The sequence below is a fragment of the Lissotriton vulgaris genome, chromosome 11 (genome assembly GCF_964263255.1).
Source record: "Lissotriton vulgaris chromosome 11, aLisVul1.2, whole genome shotgun sequence".
Classification (NCBI taxonomy): Eukaryota; Metazoa; Chordata; class Amphibia; order Caudata; family Salamandridae; genus Lissotriton; species Lissotriton vulgaris.
This window is the reverse complement of record NC_141699.1, coordinates 261,927,634-261,948,472: the sequence shown is the minus strand read 5'-3', so window position 1 is coordinate 261,948,472 and position 20,839 is coordinate 261,927,634. Positions and strand designations below refer to the sequence as shown.

General features: G+C 46.0%; 1 protein-coding gene across 1 annotated transcript in view; it reads left to right on the top strand.

Annotated features, from left to right (window-relative positions):
• CCDC157 (coiled-coil domain containing 157) overlaps positions 1-20,279 on the top strand; it is a 204,934-nt gene extending 184,655 nt beyond the window's left edge. Inside the window, exons 9-10 of the mRNA XM_086944736.1 lie at positions 10,027-10,124; positions 19,183-20,279. Coding sequence (XP_086800862.1) covers positions 10,027-10,124; positions 19,183-19,399 — 315 coding nt within the window. The 3' untranslated portion in view covers positions 19,400-20,279. The remainder of the gene's footprint in view (positions 1-10,026; positions 10,125-19,182) is intronic.
• The last annotated feature ends 560 nt before the right edge of the window (positions 20,280-20,839 follow it).

The window sequence follows — 20,839 nt, the reverse complement described above, 5'->3', positions numbered from 1 at the left end:
TCATCCACAGGCTCAGGTTCCCAGCAATCCCGTCAGCCTTATCAGCAGAGACCAGGCCAATCTTCAAACTACTCCAGGCTTTACAATAAGGCGAAACAGGGTGGACGAGGACGAGATTCGTCCAAGCGCCAATAGCGGCCTCCTGGCTCTTCCTACTGAACCCTCCTTCAAGAGATCATCAGTTGGAGGCAGGGTGACCAAATACCTTCAAAACTGGTCCAGGATAACATCGGACCGTTGGGTGCTGAACATCATTCGGAAAGGGCAAACCTTGGAATTTACGCAAGTCCCTCCACCCAAGCTCTCGGCAGCCATTCCATCGAAACACCAACGTCTCCTGCGGCGCGAAGTCCAACAAATGCTCCGGAAGGGAGCGATAGAGCCGGACCCTACAAACAAAAGGGACAAGGATTCTATTCCAGGTTCTTCCTGGTAAGGAAGACGCTAGAGAAATGGCGCCCCATTTTAGATCTCAGGGAAATCAACACCTATCTCATCTCCCTGTCCTTCCGGATCGGTTCTCTCCAAGACATCTTGAGGCTCATCAACCCGGGGGATTTCATGGCCACGCTCGATCTCGAGGATGCGTACTTCCATGTCCCGATTCACCCAGCACACAGAAGGTTTCTACGATTCACAGTAGCCAAGAGCCACTTTCAGTTCAGGTTTTTAACCTTTGGACTCCGCTCAGCCCGAGGATTTTTACAAAGGTGCTGGCGCCAGTAGCAGCATTTCTGCGGAGAAACCATTTCCAGGTCTTCCCCTACATGGACGACTGGTTGCTGAAGGCCCCGTCCAGGGAGGCAGCGCTGGACGCTGTTCAGGCTTGTACAAATTTGTTTAAGAATCTGGGACTCACTCTAAACAAAGAAAAGTCATCCCTGGTCCCGTCCAGAAAGGCTCGTTTCCTGGGAGCCATCCTGGATTCAAAGCTCTCGAAAGCCTTCCCTACTCTGGAAAGGAGGGAGAAACTACGGACCTTGGCTCGGGACTTACTAGAAAGGTGTCTTTCAGTACGCTGCTACAAATCTCTGCTGGGGTAATTTCATCATGTATTCCCCTAATTCCTCATTGCAGACTAAGAATGCGTCCTCTACAGGAGCAACTAGACAACCAATGGAAGCAGGTTCACGGATCATTTGAGGACAAGGTGACTGTCACTCCAATGATGAGGGAAGCGGCCTTATGGTGGGCAGATCAAGACAACTTGTCCCAAGGTCTATCCTTCGTAAACGACCAGTCTCCTCAAGTAGTAACAACGGACGCGTCTTTGGAGGGTTGGGGAGCAGTGATGCAAGACCTACATGTCAGCGGTGATTGGTCGCCTCAGGAACAACGACTCCACATCAACCTTTTGGAGCTAAGGGCAATAAGACTGGCTCTGCAAGCCTTTCTTCCTCGCTTGGGAGGTTCGCAAGTGCTTATCAGGACGGACAACACCACGGCCATGCACTACGTGAACAAGGAAGGAGGAACCAGATCTCGTCCATTGTCGCAAGAAGCTCAACAGATCTGGGAATGGGCGATCCTTCAGGGAATATCGTTAAAGGCAGAACACTTGCCAGGAGTTCTAATCGAGAACACCGACAGACTGAGCAGGTCATCCTCAGTCAGCCACGAGTGGGAATTAAACCAGCGAGTTCTGGAAGAGGTCTTCAGCCAGTGGGGCAGACCGGAGGTGGATCTCTTTGCCACATCGACCAACAAGAAATGCAAGCAGATTTCGCCATTGATGGTCACTGGGGAATGCGCTTTCGATAGCCTGGTCAAGGACATTTGTCTACGCCTTTCCCCCTATCCCTCTGATCCCGCGGCTCATCAGGAAGATCAAGGTGGAGCCGTGCAGGATGATCTTGATAGCCCCTGCTTGGCCGAGACAGTTCTGATACACGGAACTCCATCTGTTGTCGCTAGCTCCTCCTCTTCCGTTGAGGGTTATTCCAGATCTCCTCACAATGTCCGAAGGACAAGTTTGGCACCCATATCCACAGTCATTACACCTGACAGCATGGCTCCTGAGCAGCGAGAGTTTATGAATCTTCCCATCTCAAGCGAAATTAAGGAGGTCCTCTCCCAGGCAAGGGCTCCTTCAACGAACAGGACTTACCGTCTTAAATGGAAAAGATTTTGTTGCTGATGTAGGAGAGAAAAGATTGCCCCTTTGCTTCCAAGCCTTATCAGCTCCTACCTTATCTGCTCTCCCTGGCTAAGTCGGTACTAGCCCATTTATCGATTAAGGTCCATTTGGCGGCCATTTCGAGATACAGAAGGTCTGGGTCTGGGCCTTCCTTGTGGTCTTCCAGGATTGTCAACCAGTTTCTTAAGGGCTTGTTCAGAGTCTATCCACCAGTGAGGCCTCCGCCTCCTACTTGGTATTTAAATCTAGTCCTTTCTCAGCTCATGAAAGGCCCATTCGAACCAATTAATCGTTCTTACGTGAAGTTCCTTTCATTGAAATTGGCTCTCCGCCTCGCTCTCACATCGGCTAGACGTGTTGGAGAGTTGCAGGCCTTGACTATCCAGGAGCCTTTCCTACAATTTAAAAGGAACATGTAATCTTGAGAACTAACCCTAGGTGTATACCTAAGGTACCCTCGGACTTTCACTTGAATGAGCCGGTTATTCTGAATGCATTTTTTCCTCAACCAGCAGAAAAAACACTGCATTCGTTGGATGTACAACGATGCTTGAAATACTATTTGGAACGTACTAAGGGATTTCGGAAATCCTCTCAGTTGTTTGTTGCCTTTGGGGGTCCAAGCAAGGGCCTTCCGCTATCCAAACAGGGTATTTCAAGATGGATAACAAGTGCCATTCTGCATTGCCACACTGCGGCAGGAAAACCTCTGACTGGCAGGATTCGGGCACATTCCACAAGATCTGTATCATCTTCAACGGCCCTCTTTGCAGAGGTACAGATTAAAGACATTTGCAGAGCTGCTACCTGGAGCAGCGTTCACACCTTTACTAAGCATTATTGCCTGGAGTCCTTACAACAAGATGATGCAGCAGTGGGACAGGCTGTCCTGAGGAACCTCTTCCAATAATTGGTGAGCTTTCCTTTCTATCCCCCCTTCCGTGTTACACATTTTGTATCTTTATGTCATGTTGGCTATTGCAATACTTTTATGACACAAAATGTGGTTTTATTGCTAACTGCTTGCTACTCTGATACAAAAGCATGGGAATCTATGAAAGTTCCAATACTGGGGCAAGAAAACAAGTTACTTACCTGTAATTTTGGTTCCCCAGTATTGGTAGCTTTCATAGATTCCCATGCGCCCACCCACCTCCCAGAGGAAAGCTCAGCCTACAACAGATATGGTGTCTGGTACACAACGGCTACGAAAATCTGAGGCTCTGAGGTTCCTTTAGGAGTGTTCTAAGGGGTGAGGCACTTCTGATTGGCTGATGCCTAAGTTTGGTCTCTTTTACAAAAAGAGGGTGATATGCTACAAAAGGGAATGAGGCCTAGGCCTTTTTCTTTCTCTTTTGTACCTACTGCTATGGTATTTTTGTTACTGAGACTCCCATTCCGACGACGGGGAATGATACAAAAGCATGGGAATCTATGAAAGTTACCAATACTGGGGAACCAAACTTACAGGTAAGTAACTTGTTTTCTTCTGCTTAGAGGGGCATTGGTCCAATGAGATGTAGCAGGGTAGACTCGGAGGAGATCAATGTAACTGTGGTCAACCTCCGTAGGCGGTCCTGTACATTGAGACACACACCTTCAAAGAGTAATAAGACTGGTCCAGGCTCAAAGTAACCCAGAGGTAATCCAACCAAGAAAAAAAAGTTGGCACCCATTCAGCAATAGAGAGTTCCTGAACATTGCAAATGTACAGGCAGGTTATCCAGCCTTACATTGAAATTAACGTTGTAATGCTCTGTTCATGGAACATCGCTGGCTGGGATCAGATTAAAGTGCAAAAAGACGCATCAGAATATCTAAGGCAATTCATTCTCAATTGTCTACAAGAAGGTTGGGCCAGTGAATCAATCATATGGATGGGGTATGAATCGTTTGCTGCCTTAGTATAAAAAAAGACCGCAAAAGGCTGATTAGCCGGGGATCTTTAAATATTATGCCATACAAGGCTTAATTGTAAAGCAGTGCAAATAATGACTAATAAATCATGGATACTGGGGTTTTCAATAAAACTGCCAAATAAGCTCTCCCAGAACCTCATTCTGTTTAGAATATATCTAAACCCGGATAGGAAAACTCTTCAAGCCAAAGTGTATTATCTCAGCAATTACCTGCATTACAACACCATTGTTAACCCGGGATCAGAGCTAATTGTCAAAAGGGACTTTAAAGCGGGGGCAACTGAGGCCCTCTGAGATAAGGAAAAGAGTAGCCGAGGTACAGCATTTTGAACCATCTGCAAACGGAGTATTGAGGTATTCTGTGCACCCCGGTACATCACATTGCCATAATCTAGTCTGGATATGACCAACGCCTGAATGACATTATTGGAGCTGCTAGGTGAATTAACCAGAGGATTATTTTATCCATTTAAGAGTTGAAAAGCATATAGCAGTGCCCTTAGTTATCTGTGGTTTCAGTGAAAGTTTGTCAACAATGATGAAACTCACATTTTTAGCCGTGGTGGACGGAGTGGGCAAAGGTCCTAAATAGTACGGCCAGTGTCTGGGACTCCAGAGGACAGCTTTGCTACTCTTCAATCTGGGAGCATGCTAGATCAGATTTACATTCAGAGCTAAGTAAAATGGCATGCAAACGAGTTAACTTTTCAGATGGTCCTGCAAATGGGGTGACATCATGGTACACAATTAGTCTGCATACCGAAAAAGGAAAGGTAGCAAAATTAGCTGGCTCAATCGGCAATGGACCCTGAAGTGTAGAATTACGCAAGGCCAAACTCCACCAAATACAAAATCAATACAGGAAGTTAGTATGGGAAGCTAAGCAATTGAAAAATGTGGGTATTCTTATTCAAAAACGCTATGTCTGCCAATAGCCACCAATTCTGGAAGTGGGTAAATCAGCTCACCTCTTCATCAAACTCACGGCGGCGCAATCAACTTCATAGCACAATATGAGAAACATACATCGCCAATTATAAAGAACTAGCACTGATGCCTGAAATACTCTATCTATACCTACTAAACAAGATCCAGTCATATTTCAGTTGGCTAACTCAGCCAAGCTACTGTTATTCTAAAGTCTTGTGGGGACCAAGTCCTTAAAGGTAGAAAAGATCATTATCAAGGGAAAGAGCAATGGCGCCCTAGGGCCGGATGTCTTGCCTATCGCTGTCTTTAAAGCAAATCTGCAATTCTGGATCAAAGTAAAGAGCAGTGTATTTGACAATGTCCTTTCAACCAGCTGGCTCCTCAGTCCTGGCAGGGGTCCTATATTGTGCCCATTCACAAAAAAGGGATCAAGGACAATCCAGTGTTAAACGATTGATAGCCCTGCTTGATGCAGAGACTAAGGGGTATATTATCAAAACAGGCGATACAATTATCGCCGCTTTAGCGTCAGAAAACTGCCGCTAAAACGGCGATAATGGGCTTGATAATATGCTCTATGGAATTCCAATTGAAGCCCATGTTAGATGTGAAGGACATCTAACCTGAGCTTCAATTGGAATACAATAGAGCATATTATCAAGCCCATTATCGCAGTTTTAGCGGCAGTTTTCTGCCGCTAAAGCAGCGATTTTATCTCCTGTCATGATAATATGCCCCTAAATTCTTTGCTTCATTGGTCCTCCAAGACTTGCAAGGCTGGGCCTCTCAGGCAAACATAATTCCTTAGTTCCAGACTGGGTTCCGTCAAAACACTGGTACCACTGATGATATCTTGGGACTGGCTCACCGAATTCATAAAACCTTGGCCAATAAACGAGCCCTGCATTCATGTTTTATTGATACTAAAAAGCCTTCAGTTGTATTGATAGGTCTAGGCTATGGCAGAATCTAATCAATTGGGCCTTCTGACAAAAATAATAAAAGCTATAATTGCCCATTACTCTAATAAGTGGATTTAAGTCATACTCAGTGGGGATGGCACCTTGTCGAAAAGAGTATCCATCAACAAAGGGCTAAAGCAGGGTTGTGTTCTGGCCCCAACTCTCTATGGAATCTGCTCTGAAAAAATCAAAACCATTCACCAAAGGCTCAATAATCAACCACTGCATATTATGCAGTATGCTGACGATACAATATGGTTGGATATCTCGGCCATTAGGCTGAAATCCTCACTCAATAACTTGGTTGACTGCAATATCAACAGGCAAGAAATTACCCTAGAAAAACTAAAATTGTCACTTTCACAAGGACCAGCAAGCAGCACTGCTGGTCATGTAAATGAGGAGATCACACCATCAATAAGAGTAATCCTTACAAATATCTTGGCATTGATTTCCAGGCCTCGGGCAACTCAAGCCTTCATACGGAAGCTTGCAAAAAAGTAGGCCTATCGCATCGACCCTTTCATGCCCCTCATTAATTCCATTACTGCAAGCCATAAAAGCTAAGTTCTTGCCCTCGCTAATATACGGCCTAGAAGCCTTCCAGACAAATTTGGAGGAGGTTAAACCAGCAGCAATAAAGCCTTTTTTCGTCAGATCTTTTGGCTTCCTAACTCCACCAGGGAATCAGAGATTCAATTAGAATTTATTTGTATAGACCAATTACTGGCACTGAGGGCCAATTTCTTTCTTTCTTTCTTTATTTATAAAGTTTTGTATAGCGCGAACAAGACCCAGGAGGGTATCATAGTGCTTCACAGTTGAGGTAGGTAGAATACCAAGGTGTGACAAGAGCAAAACATTACAAGTAGGTTCAAGATAAACTTTACCACTAAGTTCAAGATGAGAGCACGACAACAAAATGATTCAGAACCAGATAGACCAGTTCCAACAAAAGAAAGGCATAGGCAATGTCCATCTGTAGAAACTCTGGTTCAAATCAAAGAAGGCAGCCTTCACCGGGAGCTTTAAATATAGGGCTCTGGTTTTACGGTATTTATTTTTTTAACATTTCCATTTGTATTTACCCATATTTCTTCCCATCTTATTGGTATTTTCCATATTTATTTTGTGTTTTGAGAAGAAAGGGAGATGTAAAATGGTATATTCCCGTATTTATTTAACTGATAAACTTGCACTCATACTTTGGTACTGTTAGACCAGGCACCATTGGCGTGGGTCTCCCTTCCATTTTTGCTGTTGCCTCATGTGTTTTTGCTGGTATTAGATGCTTTGGGCACTGTGCCACTGCTATTCAGTGCCACAGTGCAAGTGCTCCCTATTGTGAATTGATGTATTAATCAGTAGTTCCATGTTTGGCTATTTAGTTTACTTGTCAGATCCTAGTCTAGTGCACTGAGTGTGCCCAGAGTTTGTAAATCCAAATGCTGCTGGTGGGCTTGCAGCACTGGTTGTGCCACCCACAGAAGCAGCCTTGTTAAATGTGTCTAAGGTCTGCCTTTGCAGAGCCTGCGTGCAGTCTAGTACTCTCATGCTGACTGGGCAAGTGCACTCACTTCCCAGTCCCTAAAACTTCCCTTTTCTTCATTTCAGTCACCCCTATGGTAGGCCCAAGGGCAGGGTGCATTGTAAGTATAGGGTAGGACAAGCCCTGGTGTGTGGCATGTCCTAATAGTGAATTACAGCCATTTTCGTTTTTCACTATTGCAAGGCTACCTGTTCTCCATAGGCCAGAATGGGCTGTTAGAGTTATTACATTTTATAATCCTAACTGTCTCAGAGAACTGTTTAGTAGGCCTGAACTCAGAATAATAAAATACATCTTTTAGTAAAGTTTATTTTAATATTCAGTGTTTGAAAATACCACTTTTAGAAAGTAGGTATTTGCTTGTCTAACCATTCAAACCTGCCTCTGCTAGGTTGTGTATTCCTATGTCTGGTTTTGAGAGTGACAGGGCTGGGAATTCCAGGAGACAGGCTGAGTCACCCAGTGGTGAATAGAGGGATCTGCATCTAGATGGGAGGGAGGAGTCGCACCTGAACCTTGAATAGGGCTGTGCCTGCCTTCCACAATGCTGGCTTCACCCCCTGGGTAGTGGCTGATGTCTCTGCCCTGCACACATAACAATCAGCAGCAACCAGACATCATTCTCTCCCATGGTCAGGCGAGAAGATTGTAGCCACCTTCCATTGGAGGAGGGAATACACATTAGGAGTACCCCAGTTTAGAAGAGTGCAGCATATGATACATACCAGCAACAAAATCATCACAGATTGTCCCTCAATGCTTCCAAGATTCGAACCGTTAGGGCAGAGAAAAACACCGGGCAGGCAGGAATGCTCAAAATTGAGGCTGTATGTCATGGGCAACTACTCATAAGAGTCTTTTGTGTCATATGAATCAAGAGATTTATTTTACAACATTTCTCGCAAACTTATCTGCAAATAGAGGAACATTCTCAGGACTTTTTATGTATTTTTTGGATAAGACTAAGGGCTGATTTATAATTTGGCTAAGGCGCAAAGGCGACAGAATATGCATACAGCCAAGATAATGGTCTTATCCCCCGATTTAGATGCAGATGGTCCATAGGTTTGGTTACGGTGGTGAATACTCCATTACCACCATAGTTAAACCTCTCCGACGGCCCAATTGAGTAACGGTCTTCGGAGAAATGCCTACATGTCCTCTGATCCTGTGAGGATGGGAGGATATAAGGATGTTTCCTTTTTTTTTTTTTACTGTCCATCATTGCCAGGCAAACACTGGGGGTCAGAGACAGTATAAAAGGATTAATGCCCCCCTTGTCCAGGGAGATAACTCCCCTGGTGATGGGGCATTGTCTTTTTTTGTATAAAAAAGAAAGTCCTGCTTCAGGTTTTTCTTTTTGAAAGTAAAACAGGAAAGTGTTTGGTGCAGGGCTCCGTCGTATGGATGGAGCCCTGCACCAAACAGCGAAGAGCATTGTCAGGAACTGCAGTGATAGCGGTTCCTGCCAATACATTATAAATGACTGCCAGCTTGACTGCCATTTATACATTTGGAGGTGGTCCCTTCACCAGGGAGACCGAGTAACCTACTCTGTCCCCCTAGCGGAACTGTCCGCCGACATATAAATCATTCATCAGGCCTGAAGTCATTAATACCTTTGGGGCAACACTGAGAGTATAGTTTGTTTCAGGATTCAAGGGATATTGCAAGTTAGACAATATCTTTGCTCCAGAAGATGTTTATTCACATGTTGACAGAGCTAAGTTATCGTCTGTTATTTACTTCTAGAGCAACATCTTTCTCACATTATGTAAAATCTGTTGTAAATGTGGATTATGCCCCACACTTCTTGTAAAATCAACACATTGAACATTAGTTTCAGGTGTGGCAGGATGAAAAACAAGACATAATTTTATATATCTGCTCAGCACACCTCCAGCTGTGGGCCCAAGCCAAACCCTCCTAACACCAAATGCGGTACAGTGACCTTGTGATAGAGCACCAAAATGTCCCTTCGTCTAGGACTGAAGAGAGGATTTTACCAAGCTTAGCTCAAGAGTTCTCACTCAGGTTGGCCAGCCCAAATTAAAGTACATTTCTGGTTTGATTCCATACTGAACACCACATGTTTTATCTCTGTAGAGTTTTCATGCTTTGGAATATTCTCCTTCGTAAGAGTGAAGGGCTGGGCTGTAAGAATGAGTATAGTTTACATACATTAGTTGTAACTGTATTCTTAGTCTTTCTGCCCCTAGAGTTATACACAGACACTGAATCATCATAATTTCATTGATACAAAATATTCAAAATATGCAGGCTGAGCAGGAGAAGTGGACAGAGAACAGCAAGCTGGGGCAATTGTTTTTTATAACAAATCAATCAAACATGACGTTAGAACTTATACCCTCAGTACATAATTTCATTAATTGTTTTGGGGTTCTGGACAGTAATTCATCGTTATGCACATTATCATGCGGCGAGAAGGGGATCTTCTTTGTGATATCCAAGCATTTGCAGATAATGTGCGTTTTGTTCCTTTCTCATTCCTTTACCCTTTCACTTCAGCTCATCCCGCAGACCCAGCTTTGGTGTCGGTCTGACACTCCTGCGCGCAGAAGTGGGTCAGGTGGCAGCAGAATTGAAACTCACACAGATCAAAGCCGGTAAGCCCCGCTTATGCTCTGTGACTCCACCAAGCAAGATTTGTTAAATGCCACCACCACCCGACCGACCCGAATAACCACCACCCTATCCTCCACCACCACCACCCTCACAATAGCAACTGCCACCACCAGCACCTTAACCACCATCACCCAAACCATCACCCTATCACCACCACCCAAACCACCACCCTACCAACACCACATCCTATCCATAACTACATCTACCACCCTAACCACCACCACCCTAAACACAGCCAATGCCCTAACCGCTACTACACTTGCCATTAGCACCACCCTATCCACCACTCAAACAGCACCCTAAATTCCACCACCCTAACCATCACCATCATTACTACCATCATTCTAACCATCACTCTCACCATGACCATCAACCTAACCACCACCCTAGCCGCTAGCATCACCCTTTCCAGCACTCTAACCACCGCCTCCACCCAAACAGTACCCTAACCACTATCCTAGCCACCACCATCCTCACTATCGCCATCCAAACTCAAACACCATCACCATGCCACTATCACCGCCTACCACCAACCTCGCCAACACCCTAACCACAGCCACTACCAATCAAACAAACACTACCCTACCATAACCACCACCATCCTACCATAACCCCACAGGTTAGCAGTGGTAAAGTGTGGCAAGTCCTAAGGCCAACAAATATAAGATCAGCAAAAATAGGAAGCATGAAGGCAAAAATTCTGAGGGTGACCCTAATCACTTTACCACCCTGACCACCACCCTAACCACCACCACCCTACCATAACCAAACCATACCATAAATACCATCACCCTTCATACTAGCACCACCTTACCCTAACCACCACCAACCTACTCTAATCACTACCACCCTGCACTAGCCACCACCACTATACTAATCCCCACCACACAACCCTACCCACCACCACCCTAACCGCCTCCACCATATTAACCACCACCACCCTCAGCCTAACCACCACCCATACACAACAGTAATCATCCTAGTTACGACCTCCACCCAAACCACCACATCTTAGTTACCACCACCCTACTGCCACTATCCTAATATTACTGTCACACCAACTGCCTTTCAGCAACATGCACTATCACCCCTAGCCAGCACCAGCCTGCCACCACCCTATGACCACCACCCTAACCTTACCACCACCTCATCCCTAACCCCCACCACTATAATGTCCACCACCATCCTAACCACCACCACTTTCACCAACCTTATCACCACCACTACTACAGTGAACCACCATCCTCACCCTCTTCACTGCTACGGCACCACCACCAGCCTGCCCCCCCCAATCTCAGGCAGATCCTTTGTGATGGGCAAGTATGGTAGGTGACAGCTCCTCCCCCTCATTAAGTCGGACATGGCCCATCCTGCTAACATCTATGCTCCTTTGTCTCACTGTCTGAGCAATATACAAAGACCAACTGCCAGCTACAACTATCCATGTGACCCAGGAAACAGACTGCAGGCACCAAATGATTAGTTCAAGAACATGCCAACTTTCTAAAAGAGGCATTTTCAGAGTTGTGACTTAAAGTCCGACTATAAGGAGAGCTTTAAATTACAATTCTTTAGACACCAAACTCAATACTCCTCCCTGCTTCCAATTGAAAGTTATCATTTATTAAATGTAATAAGTTAACCCAAGGTTACCATATGTAAGAGGTAGGCCTTGCAGTAGTGAAAAACACATTTAAGAGTTTTTCACTACCAGGACATGTAAAACTTAAAAAAAAACTTGGTAAGCTTTTTTAATACACTGCACACTGCCCTCTGGATTGTTTATGGCCTACCCTAGGGGTGACTTATATGTTTTAAAAAGCAGGTTTAGGCGTGGCAAAAGGTTGATTTTGCTAGGTCGAAACAGCAGTTTTAACTGCACACGCAGTCTGCAATGGCAGTCCTAAGACATGTTTGAAGGGCTACTTAAGTGGATGGCACAATTCTGCAGGACCATTAGTAGCATTTAATTTACAGGCCCTGGGTACATGCAGTACCTCTTTACTAGGGTCTTACCAGTAAATTAAATGTGTCAATTGGCTGTAATGCAATATTATCATGTTGAAAGGAGAGAGCACTTTATCACTGGTTAGCAGTGGTAAAGTGTACTGACAAACGCCAACAAAAACGAATACAGCAAAAATAGGAAGTGTGAGGGCAATAGGTTTGGGGGTGACCCTGCAGACAGGGCAGCCCCAACAACAACTATCACCCTATCCACCTCCACAACCTTCACCCCCACCACTGTCACCTTAATCTCTACCACCCCAACCACCAAATTCACGCAAAACCATCATTTTAACCAGCACAACCCAGACCACCATCCTAGCCACCACCACCCTAACCACTACCATTCTCACCACCACCTTACCCTGCCATCAACACCCTAACCAGCCCCATCTTTACCACCACCAGCACCCTCATCACCACCACTAGCTGATCCTAACCCACCACCATCCTAACCAGCACCACCATCCTACTACCACCACCCTAACCTCAACGCCTTACCTTACCACCACCCTAACCACAACCTCAAACTACAGCCCCACCATTCTGTCCTAATCACCACCTCCCTACCATAACCACCACCACTCTAACCACTAGTTACAGCCACATTGCTCACTTTTCACTTATACTTTTATGTAGGTGAGCACTAATAAAGTACTGTCTATGACTCCTGCGCCCTCACACCTTCACTCCTGAGGCACAGCCGGGAGCTTTTTTAAAACTGTCTGAAATTATAATTGTTTTCACTTGCGAGTCACTAATTGCGTGTGGTGTTGATTTTAAAAGCACTCACTAGCTTTCTTGACGGTCGCTGGCACACCGCGCTGCGGATCCTATCGCAGCCGCGGCCCTCCGGCAAACACCCCTCAGCTGCTGCCATCACCGGCGTGCAAACAGGTCATGCCCCCAGCGAGGCCACGCCCCCTGACCTATAACCAGCGCTGAAACACGAGCGTTCAGTTAGAACCTTCACTCCTGAGGCACAGCCGGGAGCTTTTTTTAAACTGTCTAAAATTATAATTGTTTTCACTTGCGAGTCACTAATTGCGTGTGGTGTTGATTTTAAAAGCACTCACTAGCTTTCTTGACGGTCGCTGGCACACCGCGCTGCGGATCCTATCGCAGCCGCGGCCCTCCGGCAAACACCCCTCAGCTGCCGCCATCACTGGCGTGCAAACAGGTCACGCCCCCAGCGAGGCCACGCCCCCTGACCTATAACTAGCGCTGAAACACGAGCGTTCAGTTAGAACCTTCACTCCTGAGGCACAGCCTGGAGCTTTTTTAAAACTGTCTGAAATTATAATTGTTTTCACTTGCAAGTCACTAATTGCGTGTGGTGTTGATTTTAAAAGCACTCACTAGCTTTCTTGACGGTCGCTGGCACTCCGCGCTGCGGATCCTATCGCAGCCGCGGCCCTCCGGCAAACACCCCTCAGCTGCCGCCATCACCGGCGTGCAAACAGGTCAAGCCCCCAGCGAGGCCACGCCCCCCTAACAGCCTCCACCTCCAATAAATCATGTGTATGTGGAGGAAGCGCAGCGGACGAGCGCAGCGGGCGCGACGATTGCGCGCCGAAGGTGCGCTTAAGGCAAGCTCGTCTGCTCTCGTCCGCGCCGAGTCCGGGCTTAGAGCCACCCCCCCTACACCCCAAACTGCAATACCCAGGCAGTACAGCTATGCTAACCTCCAAGAACTAAGGCTCCTTCAAAAGAAGTGTAGCCAACATCCGCTTCATGTAGAAAGCCTCCCACATACATGCAACCTTTGCAATTCGATCCTCAAACCCCAGCCACCCTTAGACCAATCCCACGAGTACCGCATGTTCATACTAAATTGCAGATCCCTGCCCAAACATAAGGACGAATTTGCACTCCTGATGGAAGAACGTATGCCTGACATTGTCTTCCTGACGGAAACTTGGCTCACCTCAGACTCTGACCCGGCCCTGGTCACAGCCCTTCCATCTGGTTTTCAAATCTCTCGCCAAGACCAGCCTAAAGGTAGAGGAGGAGGACTAGCAATCCTCTTCAAAGAGCAGTTCCTTTGCCGAGTCATCCCAGAAACCATCCCGGATTGCGAAAGCCTAGCCTTTAGCCTTGAGCTCTCCCCGAACAACTGCTTTTCAGGTACTCTCATCTACCGTCCCCCCGGCCCCCCTAAGCAATTCCACAACCAACTGGCACTGATTGTGGCCGAACGAGCCAGTACCTCCTCTAACTTCACCCTGCTAGGTGATTTTAATTTTCACTTCGATTCTAAAGCAGACCATACGGCAACCTTACTTACAGATGACCTTGCAGCGTTGCAATTACACCAATCGGTCAGCTCCCAAACCCACGTTCAATGTCACCTGCTGGATCCAGTATTCAGCAACTGTCCTAACCTGAAAACTGGTCTACCCATCCCTCTCCCATGGACTGACCATCTACTGGTCCCCCTCTCTTGGTCTACACCTAGACCCTTAGCCGTCAGACCCACTGTAAGAATTACCAGACCTTGGTCTCGCCTTTCAACTGAGAAATGGACCACTAAATTGGCCAGCAACCTACCACTTCATAATGAGGACCCATGCCTCGCAAACCTGACATACGAAGAATGGATCACCCAATCACTTGACCACTCCCTACCCAAAAGGAAAACCACTACTAAACGTTCCCACAAATCTGCTCCCTGGTATTCAGAATCCCTTAGGACAAAGAAACGCCAGTGCAGGCAAGCTGAAAGGAAATGGCGTCTGGATTCCTTACCAGAATTCAAAACTCAATACCGAAAGCTACTTAAAGAGTATAAAGAACAAATCAATGCTAGCCAAGCAGAATATTTCTCTAAAAAAATCATCTCAGCCAAATCTAAACCTAGAGAAATCTTCCAGATCGTGAAAAGTCTCACTAAACTGCCACCTAGCCTGTGTGAGACCAAGTCCACAGAACACTGCAACAAGATGGCAGATTTCTTCCTCCAAAAAATCACTAACATCTATGAATCCTTCCCTTCCGTGCCCAACACCCCCTCTACTCAGATCAATTCTAACCCGACATCCCCTTCTTCTCAGCCTCTTCCCACACTGGACCACTTCACCCCCCTCAACCTTACGACTCTGGAATCCGTGGCTCAGAAAGTCAAATCAGGGTCTCCTGACGACCCAGCCCCGCCAGACATCGTTATGTCAGCTTCCCAAATCACCCTGCCCATCATAATGGACCTCCTAAATTCTTCCATCACTACCGGCATAGTCCCGCCGGAATGGAAACGAGCCATGGTTCGAGCCTTATTAAAGAAACCTAGCCTGGATCCCTTAGACTTCAGTAACTATCGGCCAATCTCTCTACTGCCCTGGCTGAGCAAAATCCTGGAGCGACATATCAACAGCCAGCTGGTCGACTACCTAGAAAACCATCATTTATTGGATCCCACTCAAACAGGCTTCAGACCAAAACATGGCACCGAAACCGCGCTCCTCATGGTTACCGAGGAATCCAGAACCATCCTGGATCAAGGAGGATCAGTGGCAGTGATCCTCCTTGATTTAAGCGCGGCTTTCGACACGGTCAGCCATGACATACTGCTGGACCGTATGTCGAACATCCGCATAAAAGACAAAGCATGGTTTTGGTTTAAATCCTTTTTGAAGGACAGATCCTTCTGGGTATTTGACGGAGAATCATCATCTACCAGCAGACCATTAAGATGTGGAGTACCACAAGGCTCCTCATTAAGCCCGGCGCTCTTCAACATCTATATGAGGCCACTGGCTGAGGTTGTTCGTCAGTTTGGAGTTAAGATCATTTCCTACGCTGACGACATTCAGCTGGTGGTCTCATTGGCGCAGGAAGCTAACTTGACAACGAGAGGAGGGCTCAAGAAATGTCTAGAGGAGGTTAAGAGCTGGATGTCCTCCTCATCTCTCAAAATGAATGGGGATAAAACAGAGCTAATGCTCCTGGGCCCTGCCGACCCCAATTCTTTCAATGCTCTATGGCCATCCTTCTTAGGTATCCCCCCGGCCCCCAAGGACAACATCAAGAGCCTTGGGGTATGGCTGGACAGATCTCTGTCTTTTGGCACCCAAGCCACCAAACTCGCAGCTACCTGTTTTGGCCTCCTTAGGATGTTAAGGAAGGTTCTCCATCTTCTACCTATGGAGGCAAAACAGGTAGCCATCCAGGACCTTATCCAGTCCCGACTGGATTTTAACAACACCCTCTACCTTGCTGCCCCAGAATATACGCTGCGGAGACTACAAACTGTGCAGAATTGCGCAGCCCGCACACTACTTCAGCTCCCTCGGCGCCAATCAGCCAAAGCTGGGTTGATTAAATTACACTGGCTACCTATCCACCAAAGAATCTAATTCAAAGCCCTATGCATCGCGCACCAGGCCTTCTGGAAAACGGGCCCCCTCATCACCCTCAACCTAGTCTCTCACTACCAACCTACCAGGAATCTCCGATCAAACCAGGCCTATATGGCCATAACACCTAGAATAAAGAAATCCAGAACTGGCGGTAGGACCTTCGCTCACAATGCCTCCAAGTTATGGAACACCCTGCCCCTTCATCTGAGATCCAACCCCAATCTCTCCTCATTTCGGAAACAGCTTAAAACATTCCTCTTCAACTCCCCTCAATAAATCCCCCGGCACCATTCCTTGATCTGTTGGTTCTTAGCGCTTGGACGCCCCCGGGCAGCAATCGCGCTCTATAAATCCACATACAATACAATACAATACAATACACAAGATGCGACCATTAACAGACTCCTGTCCTATTGCATCTGCAGCTCAATGTAGTGCGAGGCCTTCAGCAAAAAAGATAGTACAGATGCCAAGGGCACAATATTCCGAGCTGCGCTCTGGTAGTACTGGCCGCCCCCACCTTATTTTGCATTTCATGCTGTGACTGTGAGGAGAATCCTCTCGTAAGATGTCACAGGAATTCATACTTAGTTGTCTTTTTAGGTCTTGGCTTTAGATGGTGCTCATGTGCTGTCTCTAAAAAAGACCTGTTGTATGTACTTTATGAGCTGCTGCTTGCCCATAGGCTTGCCTTTTGCTGGTTCTCACGTCGCTCCATTATTCCTTCTCCTCATTTGTCCATGGCATGCAGGCGTCATGCTTCTTCCGATCTTTAGCCCTCCCTGAGAGCATGGTCCAAGTACTACTATTTATATACAGCAGCCATTTTAGAAAAAAAGTTTCAGACTTTTTTTTTAATGTATATTAACAGCACTCTAGACAGTGCTCGTGCTTTTTGCAACTGTTCACTTTTTGTTTTTATGAGAACTTAAACCGTTCCAACATACCGGCATAATGTTGATGTTCTCATGGGCCATTCACACCAGTCTGTGGTTTATCTTTCCCCGCATTCATACACACGTTTTTTTTTTTGGCATCTTGAGTTACACTCGAATAAGCCAGACTTTTTGAACCACGGGACACGGCGCACAGGTTAGTTTGAGAGAACTTCTGTCAGTTACTCTCTTGATGTGAGCTACATACATATATGCTCACAGTTTCTTACATAAACTTGTTATATGTGCCGGCTGTCTCTGCCTACTTCACTTTCCCTTCCACCTCGACCTCTGCTATTCATGCTCCCAGTTCCGTCTGCTGCTCCTACGTCACTGGTTCCCCCACTGCTGCAGGAAAGGCCATCACCCCTCACTCCCCCTCGACTATGCTCGCAGATGGCTAAAAAACATTAACATTAACAAAAACAATAGCTCTTGTGTTGCTGAGCTCACTTTTTGCTTTTATGAGAACTTAAAGCGTTCCAAAACTAGCGTAATGTTGACGCTCTTATGTTGCACTCACAGCAGTCCATTGTTTATATTTCCTCATATTTATGCACATCTTGCGTTACACTCACACTAACCCAGACTTGCCACACTACCTGACATGCCGCACAGGTTAGTTTAAGAGAACGTCTGTCAGTTACACTCTTTATGTGTGCGGCATATATATATATATACTCACAGTTTGCTACCTAATCTTGTTATACGCCAGCTGTCCCTGCCCCGGCACTTTATCCTACCTTGCTGCCTGCAATTCATGCTCCCAGTTCCATCTGCCCTTGCTACATCACCACTTCCCGCGCTGCTGCAGGTGATGACACCCCCTTTACACTCGCAGACCTTACACTCTTTTTTGTATCGAGACCTATTGACTACGCTAATGCTTGTTATTTGACAGTCCTCACATCCATCCATCCTCAGTTGCACTTTCGTATTTTGGAACAGGGCTCAGGCTTGTCACCATACATCACTCACCTCCATCCAGCTGCTGACTCATGCTCACAATCCTCCTCTCAGCCACCCACAGAACCAAACACCACCAAACTGCCAACAATGAAGCCCTTCCACATACTATCAAGCCACACCTATTGGCTTGTGTCAATGCATGCTTTTTGTGTATATGTACTTACATGTGACCTGTCAATCTGTATTTCCTATATTGTGCTTCCTTTCTCCACAAAACCTTGTGTATCTCCTTTTCCTTTGTGATTACACTTTCCATGTGACCCAACCCTATTCTAACCTTCCTTTTCCTTTGTGTGCAGTCACCATGTAACTTGTCAGTTTGTCTTTTTTTCGCAATTGTGCATTCACCATGTGCCTGGTTAGTTTGTCTCTCATTCTTCCTATGCATGCACTCCCCATGTGACAGGATTACCTCTGTATCAATTCTCCGGGTTCCCTACTTACCCGTTGACTTTTCGATATGTATCTAATTTTTTGTGCATGCACTCACCATGTATTCTGACAATCTTTGTATCCCTTTGATGTGTGTCTTCCCTCAGTGTGTGATTAGTCGAATCCCATTCACTTTTACTGTTACTGTTGCATCGAACTCTCTTTGAATTGCCAATCTGTTGATCTCCTTTGTCCTGGTCTGTTTGCACTGTTACTCGTCAATCTGATTGCCTTCTTTGCCCCTGTGTATGCTTTTTCCTGGACACTTCGTGTCTAACCTCTTTTGTGTAGACATTCTTGGGAACCATGGCCTCTGTTTCTCTATCCAATATCTGCTGCAGGGGTAGCGGAGTGTCTGAAGCAGGAAGTAAAGATGGAAGTGTAGTAGAGAAAGCAAGGACACAACGTCCGCCAAGCTCCCAACCGGAGAAGGCCCCCTCTTCAGATGCCATGCACACCGCTTTGAGCTTTCTCTCTCTTCCAAAGGAGAACTCAGCAATTGGATCCTACACACGGTTGAGGAGAGGAAGTGGTGGGAGCAGAATTCACAGGAAATGATGAAACAGGAACATGACAGAATATCTAGGGCTCTAGTCCCAGCCCTTTGGTGGCATCTAGTGCTGGAGTAACCTGCGACAGCCTCAGCTACGTAGGCTCGGATTGTGAGTTGTGTTGGAGATAATGTCTGAGCACTGTGGACCTTCAGTGAGATATCAGCAGAAGCGGTGGTCCAATTAAATTCCATTGGTTTGTTCTGATTGGGCCTCTGCGGTGATGTCTTATGAACATCACAACCCTTGTGCAGTCTGTTGGCCATGTGTAGTGGATATAGTATCAAAGGTACCTGCCTTGGAATTCTGGTGAGATCAGTGCAAGGAGTATTGTTGAATGAAGTCTAGCTCAGCACTGCTGATGGGATGAACACAGAGGATATAAGGAACCGGCACTTTTAGAGTGGGCAGTTTTGCAGTGAAGGAACTCTAGGCGTACCCCCATCGTAATTAGAAATTAGATTTCCTGAAGGGTTAGCGAATGGCAAACTGTTGATTGGGTTATTGGTACAGCCAGTTCATGCATTGGTCAGATGTGTATTGTGGGAGTAAAGCAGATTCTTCAAACAAGAGACTGATAGCAGGATATGCAAAAGGGACCTCACGCAGAGGCCTTCACTGCACATTATGAAAAGGACATATTACTGTGGATTGCAGTGCACATATAGGTCCAGCTCTGGGACAGTGAGGCCTCTAGGATTTTAGCTGAGCCCTCACTTTTTTATGGTTATTCTTGTGCTGTTTTGAATTTGAAATGTGTTTGATTTCATATGCTTTTCATACGTTTGCTTCTGCCCAGGTTGTGTTTGTTTGTGTCATGTGTTAACAATGAAATCATCTTCAGAAGGTGTCATCCTGCGTGTCTTTATTAAACAATTTGCTTTATTTCACTGAAAAACAAGTACCAAGGACATTGTGTTCAGCATCTATGAGTATTCTCCATCAGCGTACATGGATTATGGAGCAAAACCCTTTTGGACCAGTAAACTCTGGGATTATCAAGTCTTTGTAAGTGTGATAGTGCAACAACTTGACACCTGTCACTTCCAGACCTTTAAAATCATGGCCTAGAGTTACTATCCTTCATACAATGGACTACAGCCTGAAAATGTGCAACGATGGATAAAAAATAAATATAGAGGCAGCACCAGGCTTGCAAAGGGTCACTGGTTGATAATGTCACCAGCCGCGCTTGTGCAACAAGAGCTTATATGTGTAGCAGAAATACAAATCAATGTTGTCTAGCAGGGATCTGTATACCTTTCAGTGCAAATTATGCCAAGCAGACTCACACTCATGTAAGATGTGTGATTTTACACGTGTCACACATAGGTATACCACACAAAATACTGCTCACCCTCTTGTTTGACTTGGTGTAAGGGTTCTAGGCAAAGTTATGCCCAACCCAGACATGCCCTTTTTACATAAACTTACGAGAGGATGGCAC